Source organism: Podarcis cretensis (genome assembly GCF_951804945.1).
Source record: "Podarcis cretensis genome assembly, chromosome: 1".
Lineage (NCBI taxonomy): Eukaryota > Metazoa > Chordata > Lepidosauria > Squamata > Lacertidae > Podarcis > Podarcis cretensis.
The window spans coordinates 106,276,410-106,298,979 of record NC_137170.1 but is presented as its reverse complement, the minus strand read 5'-3'; the positions used below and the strand labels follow the sequence as shown (position 1 = coordinate 106,298,979).

At 40.6% G+C, this 22,570-nt stretch overlaps 1 protein-coding gene across 3 annotated transcripts in view; it reads left to right on the top strand.

The window, feature by feature from the left end:
- CACNB4 (calcium voltage-gated channel auxiliary subunit beta 4) overlaps positions 1-21,485 on the top strand; it is a 140,856-nt gene extending 119,371 nt beyond the window's left edge. For 2 of the 3 annotated variants that reach the window (XM_079993792.1, XM_079993793.1), the window contains 5 exons: positions 6,714-6,823; positions 7,819-7,970; positions 9,248-9,343; positions 10,226-10,411; positions 13,434-21,485. In XM_079993792.1, coding sequence (XP_079849918.1) covers positions 6,714-6,823; positions 7,819-7,970; positions 9,248-9,343; positions 10,226-10,411; positions 13,434-13,694 — 805 coding nt within the window. In that variant the 3' untranslated portion in view covers positions 13,695-21,485. Of the gene's footprint in view, positions 1-6,713; positions 6,824-7,818; positions 7,971-9,247; positions 9,344-10,225; positions 10,412-11,717; positions 11,784-13,433 lie in introns of all 3 variants that reach the window. The other variant, XR_013843156.1, reaches the window with a different exon arrangement.
- Positions 21,486-22,570: the final 1,085 nt, after the last annotated feature.

Sequence of the window (22,570 nt, the reverse complement as noted above, 5' to 3'; positions counted from 1 at the left end):
CTATATAAAGGCATCAGTAACCATGGTTTGAAATGCATTCCCCGTGCTTTCTGGTGGTCCTAGATGCTGCTGCATTTGTGCACCAGTGTTAAAGGTCTACACCTGGGGTCTAACAGACGTAACACTGTGGTCTCTTGTTGCTACTGCTACCACCAAACAAGGGAGAGCTGTGTGGTTAGTGCTGAGCATAAAGTAGGGCAGGGCAAGCCTGTGGGAAAGCCTGAGTGATGGCAGAATTTGGGGTCTCAGATGTCTGTGATGCCCTGTTAATCCATGAGTTCACCATACAGAACCCTCTAGTCAAAAATTCTGGTGGCAACAGTACTCAAGGGCGATTTTCTGGTAAACATAGATGTATGCCATTGTCCCTCAGCATTCAATATTTTCTGCATCAGGATGCAACCAAGATCAGCTGATCATACATCACATGTACAATGATTCCAGTGGAAATTGGAGAACATTGTTGGTGTAAGTTCCTGAATGCATTCAAAACTGGGAGCAACAGCTATAGATGCAGCGGTGTTCATTTGTTTTGTTATCTATACAAGAGCTAGCAATATTAATTATTGTGTCAGCTATTTTAAAAAAACCAGACTTTGGAAACTAGAGGCCTTTAAATGGTAATGTCATCTTGTTTGTTTGTTTCACAAGGCTTATATACTGCTTGATTGTAATAAAGAATTGAACAACATTATCTGCAAAAACAATAACAACCTATCTAAAGCATTCATAAAGTAATTTCTAAGCTGCCATTTTGTTGGATTTATTTCAGCCAAAGCTTTCCTGTTATATGTTTAACACACTTAAAAAACTGATTGTGAAACTCAAAATAACTCTAATTGCAACCTGGCACATGACTATCTATCGGAAGTTGAGAAAATTTAAACAGTGTACAGAACAAAGTGCTGAGGGCAGCCAATATTTGCTCAGTAGTGAGAAATAAAACTGCTGCTTGGAGATGGCAGTGCCCAGAAAAAGAGTGTGTCCTCTGTTTGCTTCAAAAGCACCGAACAGAAAACCATCCAAGCAAACAGAAAACAGCCATTTTCCACTGAAGCTGAGATGCATTTTAATTGATATGTGCTTGGTTTGAAACAATTTTAGGATGGTACAGCTTTGTCTATATACTAACATCAAATATTATCTGAATGTAGCCTTATGCAGTCAAAAAAAGCACAACCAATGCATGAGGAGAAAATACCAGCAGGCTCAGAAAATGCCCAAGGTTTGCATAAGTGTGTGTGTGTGAGAGAGAGAGAGAGAGAGAAAGAGAGAGGAAGAGGGAGAGAGGGGGAGGAAGAGGGAGGGAGGGGGAGAGAAAGCAGTTAAAGGAGGGGGTTGTAAACACAAGAACAGCTTAGGGGTCCTTGAATTCTGACTGATGGCTGAGAGAAAGAAAAATGGAAGACTGGAGGCAGGAAGGAGGAATAAAATGGAGGAGCAGCTAGAACCCCGGACACGACCACTCCACTGTGTAACAGTGCAGTTGTTGCTGCACTGTAACTCCCATCAGCCCCAGTCATCTTTGCCAATGGTGATGGATGATGGGAGTTGCAGTCCAGCAACATCTGGAGGGCCACAGGTTCGCCATGAGATAATGTAGGTGAAGGCCTATAAGCACTAGTGTGTAATAGCAGTGATATGAGGGAAATGAGGATTGTGGGATTCGTGTTAAATGTTGTCTCCTCCCATCCCAGCATAGACTTTGTTGTTCAATCAAGTGAAACCTTACCTGTCTTCTGTGAATAAAATACTTGGTTTGCACAGCATTTCCAGTGATAACCAGGGCTTTTTTAAAAAAGCTGAAACTCACTGGAACTCGCAGGTGGGCGCCATTCCCATTATAAGAGAACAAGGGAGGCGTTCATGGTGAGAACTGGCACCTCATTTTCTAGAAAATAGCACTGGATAATCCAATAAGAATAGCGCTGTTGTGGAGCATCAGCTTTGTTGGCAGAAGGCCCCAGGTTCAGTCCCTGGCATCTCCAGGCAGAACTAGAAATGACACCACACCAGTGGTTTTCAATCCTATTTTGGTTAAGGAACCCCCTGCAACATGTCATGATGTCCTGCCAGACCTCCAAGGCTGTCTCCCTCCCTCACACACAATAAGTCATCTAAATCAGTTGTGTCATATACCCTGCCTGCTTTGTCACACAACACAATTTTTTGACTATTCAGCACTTAAGGCTGCAAGATGTGGCAGGAGACTAGATCACACTATGTTGTTACTCATGGACACTCCCATGGTTGGAGGGACGGGTTATTGGCCAAGACAAGAGCGGGGAAATGAAGTTCCTAAGGTGGGAGATTTTCAAATTTCACCGAACCATTTTGGGATGTTTGTGGGACTCTTCCAGTTAAGAAGCACAACACTGTGTTCTGTAGTGTGTTTTATGGCCCAAATTTGAAATGCACTGGGCTGATTATTTATTTATTTTGTTCACCCTTGGGATTTCATCTTTCCCCTTTCATCTTTCTCCTTATCTTCCCAGCTGAGGTAATTAATATATTGTGTGTGAGGAGGACACTAGCTAAACTTGTGCTCCTTATCTTTGAATGAAGTTCTGAAAACCCCTAAAAAGTAACGTCTGTGGTTCCACAATCCTCTCTCACGTATGTCAGGCTAGTTTTGTTTGTATGTCTTCGTCTGATGCACTTAGACCAGCAGCCAACCCACTAGGTCTTAAAACCATGCCAAGATCTGACAGGGCCTTATGAAACACTTTTTTCAAAACAGAATTTATCCACATATTTTTACCCTGTCATTCTGTCCCTAAACATATGAAGGAGGAATGATATATTCCATGACAAGCTGGAAAGATCTTGAACTGAGTTCCTGAGGGAATACCCAAGTCCAACAGTTCTTACTCTGAATATGTTTCCTAATGCAAAATGTTCCTAATGTAAAATGTTAACACCACACGCACAACATGCGCCCAGCTGTGCGAGTATCAAAGCCCTTCATAACCATCAGTAGTAGCTTCATACTGTGAATTCTTGCATTTCAGGAAGCTCAGACTCCCCCCCCCCCTTTGAAAAACAATGCTGCTGTTTCTGGATTATCATTGCAAATCATTTATTTCAATAGCAGAGCATTAGGCCTTGGGATATTTCCAAGCCTTTGGGTCAAATATTGAGGGTCGTGCTGTGTCCTTTGTGTGTGTATGGGGAGGTATACATACACAACTGGAATATTGATGTGGTCTGTGGCTTCACGAAACAGCTTGAACAGGAAAGCTGGACTAGAAATGTAAACAAGATGTGCTGGTTATCTTCACAAAATGGAGGTCCTGCCAACCTTTTTCTGAGCCTGGCACAATTTTGTTGTTTTTTAAATTGCTGTTCCATAAGGGGCATTTATGGGATGCGGGTGGCGCTGTGGGTTAAACCACAGAGCCTAGGACTTGCCGATCAGAAGGTCAGCAGTTCGAACCCCGCTGCTGTGAGCAGCTATATCCTGGGGTAGTTCTGATTCCATTAGCTCTTCAGGGTCACTGGTAGTGTGTGTCTATTGGAGGGTTGTGCCCTGATGTGGCAACCAAAGTTGGCAAAATTGTTCTGATTCCCCTCTGAGGAGACCCCAATCAGGTTTAAGGCCTGAGCAAAGCTGAATCCAGACTGGCTTTTACCAACTTTGCTTGACACACCAGCTGTGCCCCCTTACAGGAATGAGGTGATCTGGTTACAGTTGTGACACACCCTGGTAGCATCTTGGTAGACTTGATAAATGTTGTGCATTATACGTGAGGCTGCTGTGAAAAAAGGTGCCTGGAAACATCAGCTGGTTCAAAACATGGGAGTCGGAATCTTAACTGGTCTTAAAAGTACGTATGGGGGAGAAATTCATTCAGTCCATTTGCCAAACCTTCCAGAACCAGTACATGAACTGTAACACAGCATTTCCTCGACATTCACCATTATCTAAATTTTGTGATGCAATTTTGCAACCAAATAAAACGTATAAAAATGATTCTTTTATTTATTTCACAAGATATCATTTGATTGTAATGATTCGTACTTTACGAAAAGAATAAAACAAGAAAATTATCCGAAAAACCCCGTTAAAAATAAATATTAAAAACAATTCAAAAAGTACACATGCAGAATATGTATTGATGAAAAGAGCATACAAAACTGTATTGTATTAGAAAAAATTACTTGCAAAAATGCATATTTTGGGGGAAACGTGGATCAAAATGTGTATGAATATCCATGGGGGCCCTTCCAGCTCCACGATTCTGTGATTCAGAACTTCTCAAAAATTGAGAAACTGAAGTTGGCAGATTTGCCCACCCCTACTTAGGAGCAAGGACCTGCCAATTAGTGCAGTGACAGCACTATGCATGAAGGAGGTTCCTTTCAACCTAGAACGCTGATAGTGCAGGATTTTGGGCCAAGCAGAATCTTCTGTGCATGCAGTTGTATACCCAAAGGTTCGTTCATTGCAGGTGGCTGTTCTCTTTGCACAAAAGGTGATGGACTACTTGGCACATCCTTGCTCCTACGCTGATGAACAGGGGAGCAAGGGCCCCTGAATGGGGATGAAGTTTAGTCTAATCTGACTCCCAAATGTGTTTGTGACACCAGGAGTTGAGGGACTATTGAGAAAAGCTTATGTCCAGAGAAGCTGTTGCTCCTCCTTGCTCTGCCATAGATCAGAAAAGTATAAGTACAGTCGTACCTTGGTTCTTGAACGGCTTAGTTGTTGAACAAATCGGCTCCCGAACGCCACAAACCCAGAAGTCAGTGTTATGGTTTTCGAACATATTTTGGAAGCCGAAAATCCGATGCGGCTTCTGCTTGGGTGCAGGAAGCTCCTACAGCCAATCGGAAGTCTTGCCTTGGTTTTTGAACAGTTTCAGGAGTCGAATGGACATCCGTAACAAATTAAGTTCGAGAACCAAGGTTCCACTGTATAGCAGAATATTCTTGCACACATGCGCGCGCGCACACACACACACACACACACACACAAATATGGAATACTCTTGCATACAAGTTTTCCAGTTTTTCTCTTTGCACAGCTAAGGTGGCATGAACCCGCCCTTCAGAGGTGATCATTGTTATGTAGGCACTTGTCAGATGAAACATTTCTGCAGCTAAATGCGTCATCTCTTTGAATTCTCTCACGGTTGAGGTGTTGGCTCTCGTTGGCACCCTCGCACTCCCCTCTCCCGAAGTTCTGAAATAATCTTATATCTCTGCAGCTTGTTGCATGGCTTTGGAAACAGGCATTTATATTAAGTGTGGAACACAGAGCAGGTGTTCTGTCACTGCTGCTGTCAGATGTCTTTCAGTACAGCATATGACTATGGTAACTGGACGTCATTGTTTTCCTATAGGAAACCATGGCAACTGTCAATGGCAAGTCAAGGGTTGCTATGAATAAACCCTTTGTGGAGCATATTTTTGTATCATACGTGGAAGATACTGAGGAGTATCATTACCAACAAGTATCAGCTATATCTGTTTGGCACAAAAGAAGAAATGAAAGATCATCCTAAGAGGGTCTGATTTCTCCTTTCTACTCTACAGAGTAGCATTTCTTTCATACTGAGGGCCCTCAAGCTGTGTGGGTGGGATTCAACTTTAGTTTTGCCCATTGAAATTAATGGATCTAACATAGTCATTCTAATTAATTTCAGTGGGTCTTCTTTGAGTAAAACTTAGTTGAATACCACCTCATATCTTTATCTGAATGTTCATTTGTTTGCAGAATGGTGAAGGTAAATAATAATCAAATAATAATAATATCTGCATCTTGGAACATGGCGACAAATCCCTTATCACGTGTTCCCATCTGTAGGGGAGAAAATACAAATTTAGTGGCTCAGTCAACACAAGAAGCATAAACTTGATTTGTCAGAAAAGGGTAGGGATGCAGCAGTGGTACATTTTTCTTTTCTTTTTTTATGAAAAAGGTTTAATCTGACACACAGTGACAATGGCAAATAGGATTTTTTAAAGGAGGAAAGGGGTGAGGAAGGAAAATGATCAGAAGATACTAGACACAGTTACTGCCCATACCAATCATAGGGAAGGCTTGTAGTTCCTTAGAGAGGTACATGCTTTTGCATGATGGGGAGGAGGCGCCAAGAATTGTTCAACAATGCCAGGTCAGAGGCCACGTCACAAGCTTTTGACTGAACAGCCATAACACATCGCACTCAAAACTGCTGATCTGATTGCATCCTCACAGTTTAAACTGATGGAACGGAGATATTTACGGACTGGCATCTCCAAGTCTAGACATTGAAGATATAGCTTAATCCCAACTATTTTAATAGAATATGCATCCAAGTGATGTATTTAGGGTAAAATAGAAGTATTGTGGAATAGAAATGAGTGAACAATAATGTTTTTTGGTGGTCTGTAAATCTTGTCCATCTGTGTCCCAGGTTGTTGTTGTTGTTATTAAGTCTTGGGGTATGTTTGTTTGTTTTGTTTTTGTGGGCGGGGTATAAATAATAAATTATTGTTGTTTTGCATGGTCTTCCGTACATAAAGATCTACTGTAATAGAAGTCATCTTTTAGAATTTTGACTTGTCTGCCTCACCAACACTTTAATTTGTGGATAAGCAGCAGCTGGCATGCCTGGTTTTTCTAGTACATAACGTAAAGTTTACAATGTAAATGGCAATGCACCACAATTTTTATTCTGAAACCTAGACCGAAGTTATTTTATACTCTCCTCTGTTTTCCTTTGTAGGATATCAATAACTAGAGTGACAGCTGACATTTCTCTTGCTAAGAGGTCTGTTCTAAATAATCCAAGCAAGAGGGCAATAATTGAGCGGTCAAACACCAGGTCCAGTTTAGGTAAGACCTTAGTAGAAGTACTGTACATAGTGACACTTGTGTATGGAGGTTTTTGTTTGTTTGTTTTTACGGGTGTCCAGTTGTTGTCCTACTTACTTTCTTGCCCTTCGGAGGGAGAATGCACAAAACTTGCTTGCCTCTGCCACAGGCTGGCTACTGTTTTTTTAAAAAAGGTTTTCTAAAGCTCTGTATAGGGGATTAAGACCATATTGTCACCTCTCAAGTACTAGCGAGCAAAGTTTCATGTTTGCTATGTAAGTGTATGCTTAGCATCAGCTTAAGAAGTTGCAAGAAAGGTGAAATGTTATGGTGCGTTTGTTCACAACGTTGTAAAATTTATGAACCTTTATATTGTAAACCGCCTTGTGATCTTTGAATGAAAGGTGGTATAGGAACTTAATGAATAAAATAAATAATAATAAAATATATGCAATTTTATGAAGAACGTGTCAAAGGTATTCCTAACTTCAAGCACACCGGCACTAGAACTGATAAATAAAAAAGGCATTGCGAGAGATTGGAGGGTCCAGAGCTTGGTTGGTTGCAGTGTGGTTTGATTGTATGTGTGAGACAGGGAGGGATTGTGGGGTCAGATTAGCCCTATTGATTTGTATGCTGTTGTGGGGGATAGATCATTGTCTTGTTGGACTGTGGATAAAGGGGAGCCACACGGGGGTGAAGGCATCCTCCTTTGCTTGGCCCCATGCCAGTTTAAGTTTGTTGGTTAACTTTTCTAGTAGGGCAGTTTCCCATATATTTTGGTACCAGTGGTCTATGTTCGCTCCTGATGGGCTTTTCCAGGGTCTAGTTACCGGTACATTTCTAGCTGCTTTTCCTTGTTTGTTTTGTAACACAATAAAATATTCAGTAAAAACCAATTTAAAATAAATAAATAAAAAGGACAAGGGACCGCAGTTTTTGAAATGGCAAATTCAGTTATTTCAACCTGTTTTTGGAACGCGTTGATGATGGTATCTCCATTTTTCATTTTGCAGCGGAAGTACAGAGTGAGATTGAGCGTATTTTCGAGTTGGCACGATCCTTGCAGCTGGTTGTTCTAGATGCAGATACAATCAACCACCCAGCACAACTTATTAAAACATCCTTAGCGCCGATTATTGTCCATGTTAAAGTGTCATCTCCAAAGGTAACATACGTTTTGTGTGTGTGTGTGTGTGTACAAATTTATAGCTTTGTCTTTAAAATATTTCATCTTGAATACACTTCATATTCTTCCCAAAAGAACGCTCCTCCTTTTTATGCTAATTTCCTTTAAAACATACATTGAGGAAGTTAATGTAGCACTAAGTAGGGTGTGCGTTCAGGGAATGAAGTCCACTTGCACAACAGGATGTTTGCACACCTTTCTCCCTGCATGCCTCCCGCACATGCTATAAACATATTCAGGGGGTTCCCCCACCTCTCCAAAGTGGACTTAGGGTGTTTCAGGGGTTAGGGGGAGGGAGTGAAGTCCCATTTCTGTGTTTCTGCATATGCATCAACTTCATTGAATCTTGACCTAAACCTTTGTGTGTCGCCAGAATCTTGCTGATCGTGTGCAGCAACTGAGTATCATAGGATGTTCACCTCCCTTCTGGTCCCACAAAAACGCCTCTGTGTACCTTGCATTCTGCTTGTGCTTGGCAGGGCCTGACGATCACTATGTGAAGTGGGCTTCCCAGATAACTGTGGAGACGTGAGCTCCTAATCAGGCCAGAGAAACAGAATTTTTGCTGCTAATGATGGTTGGGACAGCCATTTCAGTTCCTTTTTTTCAGGTCCATATGTCTTTACCCCACTTTTTTTTCTGTCTTAATTTTGCCTTTTCTAGGACAAGAGCTGTGGCCCATTCAAACATTATAGTACCCAACCAGGAGGCTAATGAAAAATACTTCTGACTCTACACTGGAATTATGTTTGTAAGCTGCTTACCAATGTAGCCCGTCCTTAGGGTTTGCTAGCATGGTGGGTATCCATGCAATTGGGCTGATCCAAAATAGTTAAGTAACTTACAATCATTTTAAACCTATAAGGAATTGTTGCCACGAGGAAGCATTACTTTATCCCTATGTACTTGACATGTTCCCCACTAACATTAGAATGTATCTTTTCGTTCCCTAGCAAAAACACCCTCCAGATGTTATTGGACTGCAACTCCCATCATCCCTGACCAATGGCCATGCGGGCTGGGACTGATGGGAACTGGAGTCGAACAGCAGCACCTGGAGGATCACAGATTCCCTATAGATAATGGCTGACAGGTACACAACCTCAGCTGTCCGTACCACGATATATACAATAGCCACTCACACAGTGACCATCACAAACCCGTAGTTTAATATGTGGAAGCTGATACGCCTCCAAAATTTACCTCCTTGCTATGCAGTCTGAAACTAGTCTGATGCTTGTTTTCTCTTCTTTCAGGTCCTGCAGCGACTGATCAAATCAAGAGGAAAGTCACAAAGCAAACACCTGAATGTCCAGTTGGTTGCAGCAGATAAACTTGCACAATGTCCTCCAGTAAGTAAAGGACTGGGAAAGATTTTCACTTGGTGCACATTTTTCATGACACATCAATTCACACATTAGCAAAAGCTGTTGTATTGATGTAACATTGTTTTAACAACAGTACCCATCCTTACTGAACGGGCTATAAATAGCAAGTGATCAGATCCTGAATGTGTTAGAAGAGAGGTCACAAGTCTCACGAAGAGAAGCACTCATCTTTCCACCTCCTCCCATTGTTCATCATGCTTAGTGATGTGCTAAGGCATCTAGGGTTACAGTAACAACCCACTTCTTTTCCACCCAGTACTGGAGAAATTGGCACCACTAGAATAAAGCCCTCTCAGGTTTACATTACGAGGTCCAGTGTATTGCCTTTCTGTCACTGAATTTGTGACAGATTTGTGCTTGTTGAGCTGAAGGGAAGGGAAAACCCATGCCTGCTGCTGAAATAAATTAAGGTCAAAAGCAAGCATTAATTGTGTGCCATATACTTGCTCATTATGTTGTGCAGTATAGCAACAATCCATTTGCAATCAAAACATTTGAATTGAATAATGGCATCTCCCCCACCCCAGTTTTCTTATAAATGAATAATTTTCACTTACAAACTTGTGTCCAGACAGTCTTTTCCCACTCTGTTTTGTGATGGACTCTGAGGCTATGAAAAGGTGGGAGGTTCTTTTTAGTGGTGGAGGAGACCGAAACGGGCGAGAGGAACAAATGAAAACTGTTAAAGTTGACAGTGTTTGCAAAGACTTCTGGGTGATATTCAACTAAGTCATATACTCTAGAGTTGGACTATTGAAATCAGTGGGTTGGCTATGTTGGCTATCACCCTCCATTGTCTAGCTGTTCAGAGCTGAAAAGTTTGATGCCATGCTTTCTTCTGAACAGGAAATGTTTGATGTCATTCTGGATGAAAATCAGCTTGAAGATGCTTGTGAACACTTGGCAGAATATCTTGAGGCCTACTGGCGTGCCACACACACCACAAGTAGCACACCCATGACACCTTTGCTTGGAAGAAACTTAGGCTCCACTGCACTATCCCCTTACCCTACTGCAATCTCTGGATTACAGGTATGAATCCATGCTTTTGCCAGCAGTGCAGATCAGCTTCATGATGATGTATAAAGTGGTTCGTCCATATCGAACCGTGGGATGGAAAGCCAAGTGGCTTGGCCCCAGCCGGAATGTCTCCCTTCTCAGCCTTGCCGCTGCAGAGATCTGTCAGTCATCCTCCTCCGACGTGCGTCTGCGACTCATGCTGCTGTGCATGCAAGAGCACACATTACTCAACAGAGTAAACACACAACAGATCAGGCTTGAGGCGTGGATACTATACTAAACTACGCATTTATTATACATAAATCAGGACAAAGAAAAACATGGCCTCTCCCCCTGTTGTTCCTCTCGGAGAGAGAGGAAACAAAAGCAATGCAGAGCGGATGTTCCACTCACGGGACTCCAGTAATCTGTGCTGGAATGTAAACAGACATGTGGCATGTAACAATCCCACATATCTGCAGCAAGGGTGGAATGGAATCTATCTATATATCACACACATACACATTGGACCCTGTGTAAATGCAAATAAAATAAATGTATGCACAACAGCTGCCCCATACCTACAAATGAGGGTATTTCCATTACTTTGTGCACAGTATTATCCCATATTGGATATGTGTGCACACCTCTCCACATTCAAATTTGAGTCCTCCACCCAGGGCTTGGGGATGTTCTCATTGTGTGTTTTCAGTGGCAAATGCTTCACTGGCAAACATTAGCAAAACAGAACCAATTGGGGCTGATCCATAAATGCATTTCTTGCAGTCCAGTCCTAGTAGTGTCATGCGTTCAAGTGATACGGAAGTTCTGTTTAGCTAGCTGATCAGTCTGAGATGGCTCATTCCCAAAGACAAGTCGTCACCATGCTACAGTCAATGAGTAATGTATTTGGCCTTAGTCAAGAGAATAAGAAGAAAATCCAGTTAATTAAGTAGACTTCACATTGGGTAGTTTTGTTTGAATGCAACAGAATATCTATGATGCTAATGCTACTGTGCAGACATCAAGAGCAATGGACATAATTACCTTTGCATTTTTAGCATGAAAAAGCTGCACAGAACGTTCTTAGAAGATAAGTGAGTTATATAAATATACGCCACTAACTGCTGCTATAGTTAAGCTTGCTGAATAGTTTTCATTCATTTTTCATATGTTGACCAGTTCACAAAAGTTATAAGACGGAAATTCTCTCCCATTTGCCTTGTTTCTCCCCAGAGGCAACACCTTAGCAAAATTCATTCATCTGTTTAATTTTTTTTAAATAATGGATAAAATATTATTCCCATTATAAAAAGATTCTGACCATTTTTTTCCACAGGGATAGCTCAAAAACGGCTGGCCTTTGAAACTTCAAACGTGGCATGTAAATAGTCCTTAATGAGAAGTACGTGCTTTACTAAATTTGGAGAAAAATATGTCTTTTCAGTACGAGTTCTGTATGTTTGTAAATGCAAGACCAAGATGTGCACAGAGATCAATTTCACTAAAGAGCTTGGCACATTTGTGTGGCTTTTGATATGTGTACACTTTCCACTGTATGTCAGCTGAAGAGCTTAGCAAGTTAGCAACATTCCTGAAAATTAGATCAATCACTTTTCCCCTTAATATTATTATTATTATTATTATTATTATTATTATTATTATTATTATTATTTAAATTTGTATGTCGCCCTTCATCTGAAGATCAAAGGCGGTTCACAACATAAAATACACTCGTATCACTGTTGAAGTGCTGTCGTCCCCACCCCCAATGCATGTATGCCGAAGTATCTAAATTTCAAATTTATGTTTGATTTTGTAAGGCCAGCTTTGTCACATGGTGTTGTTTCTGCTTAGTGACTGGTTGACTGTGTAAGCAACAGTTTGAGTTTTGTGCACACACGCTTGTTTTTTTATGTGAAAATGTTTCATTTTTCAGTGTCTTTGTGTTGGTTAACCCATAAGGGCCCACTTTGTTTAAATACTGAGTCAACTTCATCCATGCTAACAATGGGCTGGGACACTGCAGGAGCCACATTTCAAGGTCTTCTGAGTAATTAACAGAAGAAGTTGCTACAGTGGGTATGATTGCATGAGGCTGAGGTTCAATTCTAGGCAGAACACAATAAGTGTGTAGGTGTTCTACGTATTTAAACAAGTTTCAAGCCAGTATGACTAGTGTTGCTTCCTGCCATAGGACCTTGGGAACTCATTATAGTTTTCCAAGGAAGCTAATGATCTCTGCAAAGAAAGTACTCTGACTACCTTGAAAAAAAAAATGCCTGCAGTATGCCTACTAGCTGCTACCGACCATTGAATTGACTACAAAAATAACAGCTTAGCTATTTTACCCACTTCAATCCAGTGTGGAGAGTTAAACAGAGGGAAAACAGCACCAGTGAAACATTCCATATATCCGATGGTCTTAAATTTCGTTTGGGTAAAGTAGTTCAGAAATAATAATAAAAATATTGATGAAGCCTATGAAGAATAGGATGAGAATTGCAATTGAAGGAAGGGTAAGCTCTATTAGTATATGCTGAACAAGAAAGGGTTACAAATAAAACATTGTAAATCAATGGGAGAAAAGTAGGCAACTTTAGAATTGCCCGCAATGGAAGTATATCTCAATATGCTTTTTAAGAGCTGCATTTTGGAGAAGGTCTTATTTTGAATTTCCAAAAGATCACAGACTAAAAATACAAGTCTTAAAATTCCTCATCAGGCAATGTATCCTGAACCTGAATCCTGAGCCTCCTGTTGAGAATCCCTTCTCCCTGCCAAATGTTTTAAAATAATGTCGTATAGAAGACATCACGCTCCACTGTTTTCTCACATCAGCTTTGAAACCAGACTGTATTCCCAAGTATACAAAATAGCAGCCAAATGTCTCTTAAATGAATGATGGGAGCATATGGATTCTGAAGGCCCTCTCAGAACAAGAATGCAACTAATTCAGAAGGAGCGAAATGAAATTGTTTCTCCCAACTCCCCTCACATCCCTTTGTTGTTTTTTTTTTTTAAAAAAAACCCTTGAATTCTTTACTATTTATAGAGCCAACGAATGAGGCATAGCAATCATTCTACTGAGAACTCTCCAATTGAACGACGGAGCCTAATGACCTCTGATGAAAACTACCACAACGAAAGAGCTCGGAAGAGCAGGAACCGCTTGTCTTCCAGTTCCCAACACAGCCGAGATCATTACCCGCTTGTGGAGGAAGAGTACTCCGACTCATACCAGGACTCCTACAAACCTCACAGAAACAGAGGGTCTCCTGGAGGATACAGCCATGATTCCCGACATAGGCTTTGAATACAAGAACCTGGGGGGAAATGGTACTCGTCTGTTGCCAACTTGCCATAACATAGCTAGGCCAAACGAATCAACTCAATTCGGCAGCTGCGGCATGGTTTTTACTATGCTTACAGGCTGCCGCCGTTTAATGCTATATAAAAAGGGGTGAAACATACAGATCATGCCCTTCATATGTTTAGGAAGAAGATAGTTTGCCCAGTCACTTTAGATGTGTTTTATTTCCAGTGTAGAGATTTAATTTTAGAATCAGTACCTTTTCTCTTCATTAGACACTATTAGACACATCAATTTGTAATTTAGGATTACCTGTTGAAGCGCATATAAAATGATTTCCTGCACTGGAAATTCCAAATGACCAGTTCCAGTTGGAACCAATTTATAAACCAATTCCTGTTGGAATTTGGGCGAAATTGACTGGAAAGTCAACCTGAGCATGTTGCGGTCAGTTTAAAAATAAAATAAAATACAATAATGAAGAATAATGAAATCATTATAAGCAAAATAAATTAAAGCTATAGAACTTGTTTATCAGAAGGTGAATTTATATAGATAGATAAATACGGATAAAAATAAAACAATTTTAATGTATTTATTTCAGATTAACCAAATGTAAGCAGTCAATAGTGCCAAAAACGATGAGCGAATGCAGCAGTTAGACTACTTCCCAGTTTAAAGTGATCTGTATGGGATGAGTTTTTTCTCTCTCTCCTCCCAGCATATGCATTGCAGCAAACTGTATGATGTCGATAGTTTTTTTGCATTTTGCTAATGACAATATAGAACTATTTCAGGAACTTTAAATAAACTAGGAGTGAAGAAGCCTAACCATTTTTAATGTGGTGGTGGTGGAGAATGTGGGCACACATTCACTGTCCTGGAAACATGCTCCTTTAATCCCAGTCACACCTTCAAAGTGTGTGAAGTGGATGCGTGGGATTTTGCTAGCTGGCCCTGCCTCGGCTATCACATGCTAAGCATAAGGTGTGGCTGTTTTGCTGAAGGCTCTTCTGGCGCAATCCAAGTCCCTAATTGCATGTACAGTTCTACATGTGTAGAGCCCTGATCCCCTCTCCCTGCACCCAGGTCTTGTGAAGGTGTGAGCAGGGCTTGTTCACTCGTTGGAAGATGTGGACACTTTGGGAATTTGGTGATTGTTTATTTCGTTGGCTAACAATGCTTAAGCACTACTAATAATCTGTATCAGGCACAAAGCTCATAGCCATCTTAATGTTCTACTTGGGTCAACAACACAGGGAGGAAAAAGAAGATGCATTCATACTAGGGCTTAAACGTGTGTATTAATATATCCAGAAGAACTATGGTATCATCATTTTTCCTACCAAAGATTTAAGAGCATATTGCTCAGTGATTTGTCAACAGACCATAGTGGCATGACGGTTTTGCACAAAAAATGAACAAAGATAATTCCAACTGAAGCACTTCAGGAGCAGTGCTTTAGTGAGGATGCCCCTAAAATTTGAGGACTTGTTGTTCTCAGGCGCTTTCTGGAGAATGACAAATCATTTTCTATATTGTGTTATAAAGTATGACGTTTGAAGCTATTTTTTCCTGGTCTGAATGCATCACCTCTCACATACAGCAAAAAATACTTCATCAAAAACCCTATATAAAGTCATACCTTACAGTCTTCCATCTTGATCCAGATTCCATTTGTGCTGCAGTACATATGCAGAGTTCCTGCTTGGGTTTGGTTCTCCTCATGCATTTAAGTGTAAAAGGAAGCTCTGCACACACACACATGTTCTTTGTGTGTACAGGGCTGGTTCTTCATTGGAATGAGTGGGGACACCCATACATGTAGAAGCTCTATAGATGAATCACTCTATGAATGACCGAAAATCATAGCATCCACACAGAAGGTTGGCCAAAGACATTTTGCTGAGGCAAAGAACAAGATGGTTCCTCCCAGCTGACTGGGCACTGGCAACGTGACAGTATCCTCTACTGCTAGTTTAGGGGGTGCATGACTGGTAATTTGGCACACATAATTCTGATCCCCAGCAGAGGGGAATGGCCAGGGAGCTGAGGAAGAATATTCAAGGGCACCTCCATCCCACAGTATCTGATGCCTGATGCAGCTGCCTCACTCTGCCTAACAATAGCATGTGCTCCACAACTTTGGATATTTATAATAGGGCAATGGAAATGTTTATTTTCTCCAAATCTTTTAACAATGTTAAAGTAACCATTGGAATGCGGCAGTGTGGAATACATTAAAAACCAAAATTTTAGGTCTTTTCCAGACAATTCTAAAAGGGGGGCGGTATTCTGAGTGTAATACTTGTGGTTCTTCTAATCTCAGCTCCATACAAGGAAAGCTGCTGAGGGGTAGCTGTTTACCTCCCTTTTTAAGAGAGAGGTGCGCTGCAGTGCTAGAGACAGGAAGAACACACAAACTTGAAAAGAAAAGAGGGGCGCTAAAGGTACAAGAAATAGTGAGAATTTGCTGTAGGATAGGGTGGCTAACCATAGCCCTCCATAATGTTGAACTACAACTCCCATCATCCTTGGCCATTGACCATGCTGGCTGGGGCTGATGGGATTTGCATTGCAATTAAGCAACATCTGGAGTGGCCCTGGTTAGTCACCACTGATGTAGTGGAAATGATACAAAATACCTATATCAAGAGGCTCTAGGGAAGAATCAGGTGGTTTCTATGTCTGTGCAAAGTTGAGTTTCTAGGACTAAGCTGAAATAATTTCCAAAGCTTCCTACTCACTAGGGATAGTTCTTCAGGAGTAACTAAATATAATATACATGCCTGATTCCTAGACTGAAATGGGAATAGTGTGTGTGTGCGTGTTACTAAATTATATATATAGAATTTATAAAATCAGTCTCAAAGAGCCATATGATTATTGGAACTACTAGCTACCATGACAGAGTTCACTGTTGAACACTGTTGAACACAGATAAGGCACGTACTGTGTAAGAAACGTTAGTTCTGAAAGGAATCACCTAGACTTAGAATGTACCGTGAATTTTTCTAGCTTAGTCCTGGAAGCTTGAAGTTGAACCTCCCTTGGTTTTAATTCATTGCTCTTCCTTGAGGGAAACTTTGTGCAAACATACTTTTTAAAGGGCACTTAGGCTGCAGTCCTGAACACACTAGGACAAAAGCCCGACCTAACACAGTGGGACTTACTTCTGAGTATACATGTTGTTTTGACTGAGCTGTTAAAGAGGAAGCTCAGGGCCTCCTCAGTAACCTAGAAAGATGGAGAAGTTGTTATTTATCACTACTCCTATTAAAGGCTCTGTTCAGTTTGTGTCACTGAAACTTGTTCTGCCAAATTCTATACCGCACTTGGTATTGTAATTGATGGGCTAGCTGGGGGAAGAATCTTGTTTTCGCCTGCAACAAAACACTGTGCTTTGAGTGCAGGGGAAATGAGATATGCCAACAGCTGAAGTGGTTTTGTTAAGAAAAAATATCAGGATACCCTGAAGGAAATGAGTAGCTGTGCAGTTGCTGCACAAAAGAGTATTGTCTGGAAATGCCCTTTGGGAAAATATGTGTTTATTGATAGTGTGATTATTTCTAACTGGCTGGAGGGAAACATGGATTTTTATGGGTCTGGACTGTAGGCAAACTTGAAAGTTTTCCTCATCAAAATGACCTTTTTCAGCAGTCTTGCTACAAACCTAGGAATTGTGCCTATACTTTTCACTATAAATTTATATAACTGGTGATTTCAATACTTCAGATATTTTGCTGCCTTGTGTCAAATGAACACTTGTTTTCATTTTCTGCTTTATTTGCTTTTTAAAATGGCACTTTTCTTGCTGTCAGACCTATGTCTTACAATGGCATACATGCCTTTTACCCAGTATAAGTAAATTAACTTTGTTATAAAGATTTATCATTTTTCATTCTGGGATTTTAAAAACAGGACTCCTTGCGTTAGTACATTCACTGTTCTCAAACCTAGAAAAACACTTAAAAATGGCCACATACCAAAATGCTGAGATGTGCATGATAATTTTCTCTGTGCATATGTATCCTTCACTCATCCCTTTATAGCAATTTAAACCTGAAACCCTCCAATTGATCACAGTTTCCCATTTCATCTGAACTGAAGAAACTGTGGTTACCAGGTTATGAACAAGCCAGGATCTTAAGACACTTCCAAACCCTGTGTTTCCTGGCTTGTTCCAAACCTCCTAACCAGGTTTTCCTGGGTCAGACAAAACAGGAAACTGTGGACACATCCATGTCTAATTGCTGCAAAGGACAGAGAAAAGGGCAAGAGCCTTGTACATCTCTCAGCTCTAATAACCTGAATCACGCTAATTTATTGTCATTCTGTTACCTTCTGGTCACAATTATCCTGCTGATCAGAACTGTAAAACTGTCCAACTTCTAAATTTCAACTATGCTCATCAGCTTTTAAACCACTGAAAGAATCTCAAGCCAGAGTAAAATATTAGTGGAATTATATTAGTACCAACTTGGATAGAAACTAGTGCATGGTTGCATTGTGTAATATTTGTACATTTTAAGTATGGAGGACAAATTGAAAGCGTCATTTTCTTCTACAGTTCCTCTTGGCTCTGATCTTTCCCCTTCAGTGCTGTGCCAAAAAGCACACAAATGCTCCAATTACCACTCCATTGTGTCCCTTCGCCCTTGCATGGGGCATATCCAGCCACATAACAAATACTATAAACTGTGCTTTCCGTGTTATAAAAACCTGCACTTCACCAAGCAACATGGAAACATTTCCCACAAATTGTTTCTGTTTCTCACAAGTGAAAGCAACAACCTGATATACTTGAGGGAGAAAGTCTATGTGGATTATGTATTACAACCAGAGATTAATTATATTTTTAGAAATATTCAAATAAACCTAACCTGTAATTGCAACTCAAAGATTTACAAGTTATGTTTTTAGAAGGAAAACAGAGTAGGATCACTCTTTAGAAGATGGCATTCCTACTTTTTAACGTCAAAATTAACTGTTGAAAATGTAAGTCTTAGTTTTCCCCTTCTATTTTCTTTACAAGAGTCACTGTTAAAATAGGTTTCAAAAGCAATTTGCCCCAAAATGTTTAGCTTGCAGTCTGCTTGGGGCAAATTGACTAAAATGCTTCTGTTATTTATCCCCCTTGAGTAACTCTTGGTGTGAGGGTCTGAAAACCAAGTTCATCCAATATTCATAATATGAATGATTTTAAAGTATAACGTACAGCCCAAAGTAGAGTTGCTGAGGAAGATTCTTCTAAGGCTGCAAGTGGAGTTAATACTTCACTGTTTGGAAACAGGCAGATAATAGATGTCTGAATAGCTAAAACAAGGAACAGGGCAAGAGAACATAAGGTGAGGGACATATTTGTAGTCTTTGATCAACTCAGCCTTAGCCCTCAGTGCTATGGAGTAAATCCAGAGAGTCCCCTCCATGAATGGAAGGGATTCCATTCATGGAAGGCACCCAGATCCATCAGAAGCTCCCTGCCTGGAGAAAGGAGTGGAGAAGGCAAATTTGCCAATTGCCCCTTTCGCTTGTAGCCCACCATGCGTCTTCTCATTCTGTTCTGGAGAGTCCTCTGCCCTTCCAGAATGGACTTTGAAGGAGCACGAAAGGAGGAAACTGCAGAAACTGCTTCCCTGCAAGGGGAATTACGCTGAGTGCAGCCCTGTGCAATTAACCCAAAGTTAAGTCCAAGGGCATTAAGAACATAAGAATTTCCTTGCTGTGTGCGTCGAGTCCTGTGTTTGGTTTCCTACAATGTTTAGTTGTTCATGCAAGCCAGATAGGACATGAAGGTGATGGGCTTCCCTACAACATGTGATTTTCAGAGGTACACTGCCTCTGAACATGAATCTTCCATTTTGCTACCCTGGCTGGTAGCCATTCATAGACTTCTCTATGAAGCTGTTCTCTCTTTTTTTGAAATTCATCCCAGAGGCAGCCACCCCCAAATCCATTGGTAGTGATTTCTGCTCTAGTTATGTATTGTAAACAGGACACACCAAGCAAGTGTGGATATCATTGCAGTTTCATTGAGTTCGGCCTGAGTGACTGCTTCAGTACTGGGCACTGAACTGGCAGCATGATCTGCCACATTTTATGCTGTAGCCCAATGGAGCATTTTACAGTACTTTTTATGTCTTGATTACATGTACTGCATATTCATCTGCATGAAAGAGAAGGCATTAGGAAAAAAACATTTCTTAAAAGTTCCTTTTATGTCCTCATTAAAGTATTAATTGCCATGAATGCACTGAAATATGTAGATCTAGACTAGAATACTCTTTATTCTCTAGCAACATTATTGACCAGACCATTTAACTGCTTGAAGATATTTGCATTTTATGGTGGATCGCTGCAGTGGCACTCAAATGTATTTTCCCTAGTAAATGAGATTATGCTTTTAGCATTTCAGAAAGAAAATAAATTAGTTTTAAAGCCTTTGGGAACTTCCCCCCTCCCCCTAAGTCTTCTTTGACAATCTAGTAAAAAGTAAAGATCCACACAGTGGAAAGGATCCTAAACCTTCATTATCTTCTCAGGCTGCAAAATTACTTTTGTCTACTAGTCCATTTGATAGAGAGTCTTTTTTGTTATGCTGCCTAGTAAAAATGCTATCTGAATGGTGCCAACTTCCTTAAGTTTTACTTGCTAGTGCCTGCAACTGGTTCACACTCAGATAATGCCTACACAAGAAATAACTATGGTGGATTTTATCAGTGGTTTTCTTAATTCGTACTCATAGCAAAGAGAAGCACCAAAAAGGAACAGTTTACGTTGGGCTTCACCTAGTTTATTACGAGTGCAGATCCCACCTGGCCAAGAAATGCAAGATCTGAGAATGCGTTCTTTGGGCAAGCAGAAGTGGGAAGGCTGGCCAGAGGTATAGCACAGAGGTGTCCATCCCTTGTAATGGCCCTAAGTGTTGCCTCCAAATGTTCAGAGGGAACAGCACTGTTACGTTCTGAGGTGGTGATCTCTCCACATGCGAACACTGTTCCCATAGTGGACTGAATTGAGCCCATATTGTGTCACAGTAGCACATTTTCAGTTTGGGTGAATGCCTTTTTAAAAATGGTGTTTCTTTAAATGCACTGTTTAAAAGAAAAAAGAAAAACACTGGTTATTACCTACGTGAACATTAAAAGCCTACGTTATCTCCTCCTCCGCCCTGCATTGGTTTTCTGTAAAAAATTAATGGAGACCCAAATAAATAAGGCTGTGGCTACAATTCTGTGCACATTTGACTTTGCGAGTAAGCTGCACTGAATTGTATGAATTACGCCCATAGGAATATGCAAAGGATTGAGGTGCATGAATTATTTCCTGCTTTTAATATAAGACCTTATTATGATCCTGTTACGCTGCTTCTTATACCAATCGGTCTATATACAGGTATTTCAGAGTGTTTTAAGAATTTTCCATTTTAAAGCATTTGAGGGTTGGCTTTGTTTTTCTGGGGGTGGGACTGTCTTGATATGATGGCCTTAGCATACATCTGCGTACAGATTTTAAAAGCAGACAAATGCATTGGTTGCACTCTTGATGCTGGCAGGGCATTTGTGCCAATTGGGGTGCTGCACCAACAATTGAATCGAGTATATCAAAGTTACCTTGTTACATGGGTTGTTTCCCTCTGCCTTGATTGCTTTGCCAAACTGTATTTTAAAGATCTGATTGTTGGGTTCTTTTGCAACTTGTGTAGTTAAAACAGTTTTCTCATGGCGTGTACATTCGAAAATGGATAATGTTTTGTAGCCATACAGTTTATTAAAGTCAACCCTGCAGCAAAAACCTCATAAGAATAACTGGATCTCAGTAAAGCTCCACTTTGAGTTTAAAGTGTATCTGCTTTAAAATCCAAAATAAAATACGACACTTGGGTCTAAAAAAAATGTCCAGGTCAGGGAGTTTCACTTTGAATTGCTTCATCTTGCACTCAGTTCACTCACTTTAAGTTCCCGAGCAAGAATATTGTCTCTTGCTAGTTCTGCTACCTACCTCTTGACTGCTTCTCACCCTCAATTTCTGATTTAAAGGAGCTACATTTACACTAATGAAACTCCTTCAAATCAGAGGTTTTTGTGCAAATACAAACATGAAGTGTATTGAATCAGGGCATTTTCCAATAAACCATTATAAGAATTCACAGAGTTACCTTTGCTGCATATCATCTTGCCCTTATTTTCCCGCCCCGCCCTGTTTTTAAAATACCATTTAGAACTGGCCATGGGATGTTCCCTCTGTCTGTGTGCCCTTACTTGGAAAAGAAGGGCTATTGCAATGGATCCTCTCCCCCCCAAAAAAAATGAGTAAGAAGAAAGTGTTTACCAGCAGTACTATATTAAGTAAATTTTGTATGCTGCTGCCATCCAGTTAAACAAATGTTTGTAATCATTACAATATTTTTAGCCATCAACATTAGTATAAATCTCCACCATCAAGCTAATAAAACCAGCATAGTTTTGTGAATGACTATGAAACAATAGTTTTGAAGAAGAAGAAAAGCATCCTTCTTATTCTAGATCAGGGCTGGGGAATCTGTGGCCCTTGAGATGATGTTCGACTACAACTCCCATAATCCCTGGCCTATGCTGACTGACCAATCAGAGTTGGAGGGCCACAGGTTCCCCCAGCATTGCTTTTGATGGTGTCTCTTGTGAAATATGCCTGCAGTATGTTAGAAAAGGTATTCCATTCCCTGTGTGAGAGTGAAGGGGCAATGTCTCTTCCATCTGCCATGTTTATAACTCCTTTTTTAAGTGTTACCCTTTTAAAATTGGGTGCTGGAGGTCCCTTTTTATTCTGTTAAAAAGCAGTTCAATTTATTTAACTAAACAATTAAAGGTTGCAGCCCTAGTTTTGACAGGTCTCTCATG